The sequence below is a fragment of the Teleopsis dalmanni genome, chromosome 2 (assembly GCF_002237135.1).
Source record: "Teleopsis dalmanni isolate 2A chromosome 2, ASM223713v2, whole genome shotgun sequence".
NCBI classification, from domain to species: Eukaryota; Metazoa; Arthropoda; class Insecta; order Diptera; family Diopsidae; genus Teleopsis; species Teleopsis dalmanni.
In genome coordinates this window covers 61,586,689-61,589,547 of record NC_051847.1, presented here as the reverse complement: position 1 = coordinate 61,589,547, position 2,859 = coordinate 61,586,689, and the positions used below count along the sequence as shown (strand labels likewise).

At 25.1% G+C, this 2,859-nt stretch overlaps 1 protein-coding gene across 1 annotated transcript; it reads right to left on the bottom strand.

Annotated features, from left to right (window-relative positions):
* Positions 1–266: 266 nt before the first annotated feature.
* LOC119684873 lies at positions 267–872 on the bottom strand. Its single transcript, XM_038099006.1, has 2 exons — positions 559–872; positions 267–483 (listed from the first exon to the last, which is right to left on the bottom strand). The coding sequence occupies exons 1-2, from the start codon at positions 826–828 to the stop codon at positions 289–291; spliced, it is 465 nt and encodes a 154-aa protein (XP_037954934.1). The 5' UTR covers positions 829–872; the 3' UTR covers positions 267–288.
* Positions 873–2,859: the final 1,987 nt, after the last annotated feature.

Below are 2,859 nucleotides of genomic sequence, written 5' to 3'. Positions count from 1 at the left end.
CTTTTTGTGAAGAATTTTACGGCTCTGTCCTTGATATATTTTTTCACTGAGTCGATTCTTAGATCTCTATGCATGTCTATTGTTCTAATATACCAAGGAATCTTAATTAGTCTTCTTAAAGCCAGAGTTTGTGCTATCTGTAGTTGCTTTATGGCAGTATTTGAGAGTTTGCTGTATGTTACACATCCGTACAGAAGTGCTGGCCTATTATTAATTAATTATTATTAACTCTATTATTTGCTCAAATTATAAAAATTTCATTGGTTGAACAGTCAATTTATTTTTCACTCAAAATTCGATTAAATCAATGTTTGCATCGCTCGGATATACATAATGAACAAAAATTTCTCCATGTCTAGGTACTGGCTGCCTAAGTAAAAATTGTGAAAAATCTTCTGATAATGAAAACATTTCTCTGATATTTCTCTTATATGTGTCTTCTGGACTTTCCGGTACTTGTTCCAGAGTTACACTCAAAACAGGCTTAAAAAAAATTAAAAAGATTTTATCATCACCAACTAATTAAAAATGAATCTTGTGTATATATTATATTCTTACTAATAAATATGCATATTCCTTCAAAGATATTTGTGGAGAGACATTACAGTTAAAGGGTGGTACTTTGAATACGCAACAATCACAACATCCAATCATATATCCCAAAAACAAGTTTCTTAATTTCTTCTCGATAATATCATGATCGGAAGATTTTAATTTTGCTTTCCACTCTGTGGCTATCATTTTCTCACGATAATCTAACTTTAAGATTATACGGTCCAGCTTATACATATTATCTGAAAATTCTCTGTCGAGTAGTTGTTCACACATTTTGCAAATAAAATTTTGACTGCTCACCAAAAAAAAAAAAAATATCTGAGATCAAACTTTTCTAGATTTTAAAAAATAGTTTTTTTTTGAATTTTAATCACTTCATTTTAAAAATTCTGGCATATATCTCAGTGAGTTCTAATCATTTAAGCATGATTTTAAATTAAATTTCATAGTACAGTGGAGTCTCTCTCTCTCACATTAACGGATATCTCTCCTAATCCCGCAATGTTTAGAACCCAATGTTAGTCTCTGTAAGTCCCCAAGTGTGTGACTTGACTTGACTAGCGTTTTCTGTTGGTAAATCTAAATTCAATCAATTTACTTTAGATCTGCCAATTGTTGTTGCCCAATCGAACGTTTTAAGAGTAATCTAACATTTTTATTGTTGTGTCCTTAGGTATTTATGGTTTTAATAAATACATACGACATATTTGTCAAATTACATTTTATTTGTTAAGTCATATAAAACAGCTGTTAGTTTAGTGTAATCTTGCTACTCTGGCAAAATATCTAGAGTGTTTAAAATTAATCTCGAGTGTTATGCATATTGCTCGAGATTTACCAATCGAAAATGAAAATTTCTCTAAAAGTGCATCTCGATTGAAGAAGTTACCCCAGATTTACCAAACGAAAACTCAAGTCTTATTTTAAGGATTTATTATTCTTAGAATGTATATTAAGAGATCTCCTCTTCTGTTAAAGGCTCTGATTAGACCCATCAATATAATATATTCTATATAACGAATCGATTTTTTATTCGAAAAAAAATCAAAATCATGATTTCCCATTAAACAATTAGTGATAAACAGTTTTTAAAGATTTTGTTAAAAAAAAATAATAATGAACGCTTCTTTTTAACATTATGAAAAAATTATACAAAAATAGATTTTTAGTTAGTAAAATATTTGTTTTACAATAAAAATTTATAAAAAATACATTCTAACCATAAATCTTTTAGTAAACTGCACTGCTTACATATATTTTCAAACTTGCAATGATGCAAACACTGCATTTCCTACTTAACTGAAAGTTTTAGTTTATTTTTTTGCAGACGACGTAGATGGCGCCCTTCAAACTAAGTGCAGCGCTCAACATTACTAGCACGTACATAAACCATACATAATATGCTTAGAAACATAATAGCAACTTATGTTGCTATGTTGCTCTATACGACAACGCAATGTTGACGAAGCATAGCTACCTATCGTCAGGAAAAAATGGTAAGTCCATAATGCTTATTCGATAAAAATAATTTTATTCAATAAAAATTTAAAATATTTCTTTTTTTTTGGGATGAATATTACAAATATTATTTAGTTCTTTCATATAAATATATGAAAAAAAAATATATATATTCTAAAAGTATATAGAATTATATATATTAAAATATTAATATAAATAAAATAATATAAATAAAATAATATTAATATAATAATGAAATAATATAATAATATATAATATAAAAAAATAATATTAATTTTATATAAATTTAAGAAAATAATATAATTTTGCTATGAATTACATTTTCAACATAATTTTTATTTATATAATAAATACAAATATAATTAAATTAATTATTAGTTTTATTTTAAGTGCATTAAAATTATAAAATATAGTATGACCGATTTCTAATCTTTAAGATATTGTATAAATAACACCAATCTTCTGTTTCTACAGATCACGGAATAGCCTTTAACCTAATCTAACCTAAGATATGTTATTAATAATATAATACATAGATAATACACAAATAATACAAATAATAATATGATGATAATTATAATTATAATAAAAATAATATATTAATTGCCGTAGACCCTATAAAGACCACAGGGCCACAATATAAATAATAATAATATTATAATTATGATAATATAATTATTTATATTATTAATGCTATATCTTAAGTTAGGTTATAGGTTATTCCGTGATCCAAAGAAATAATTATAATATTATAATTATTTATATTAAATATAATTATAATACAATATAATATAATACAATAATAAAATGTATAATAATATAATA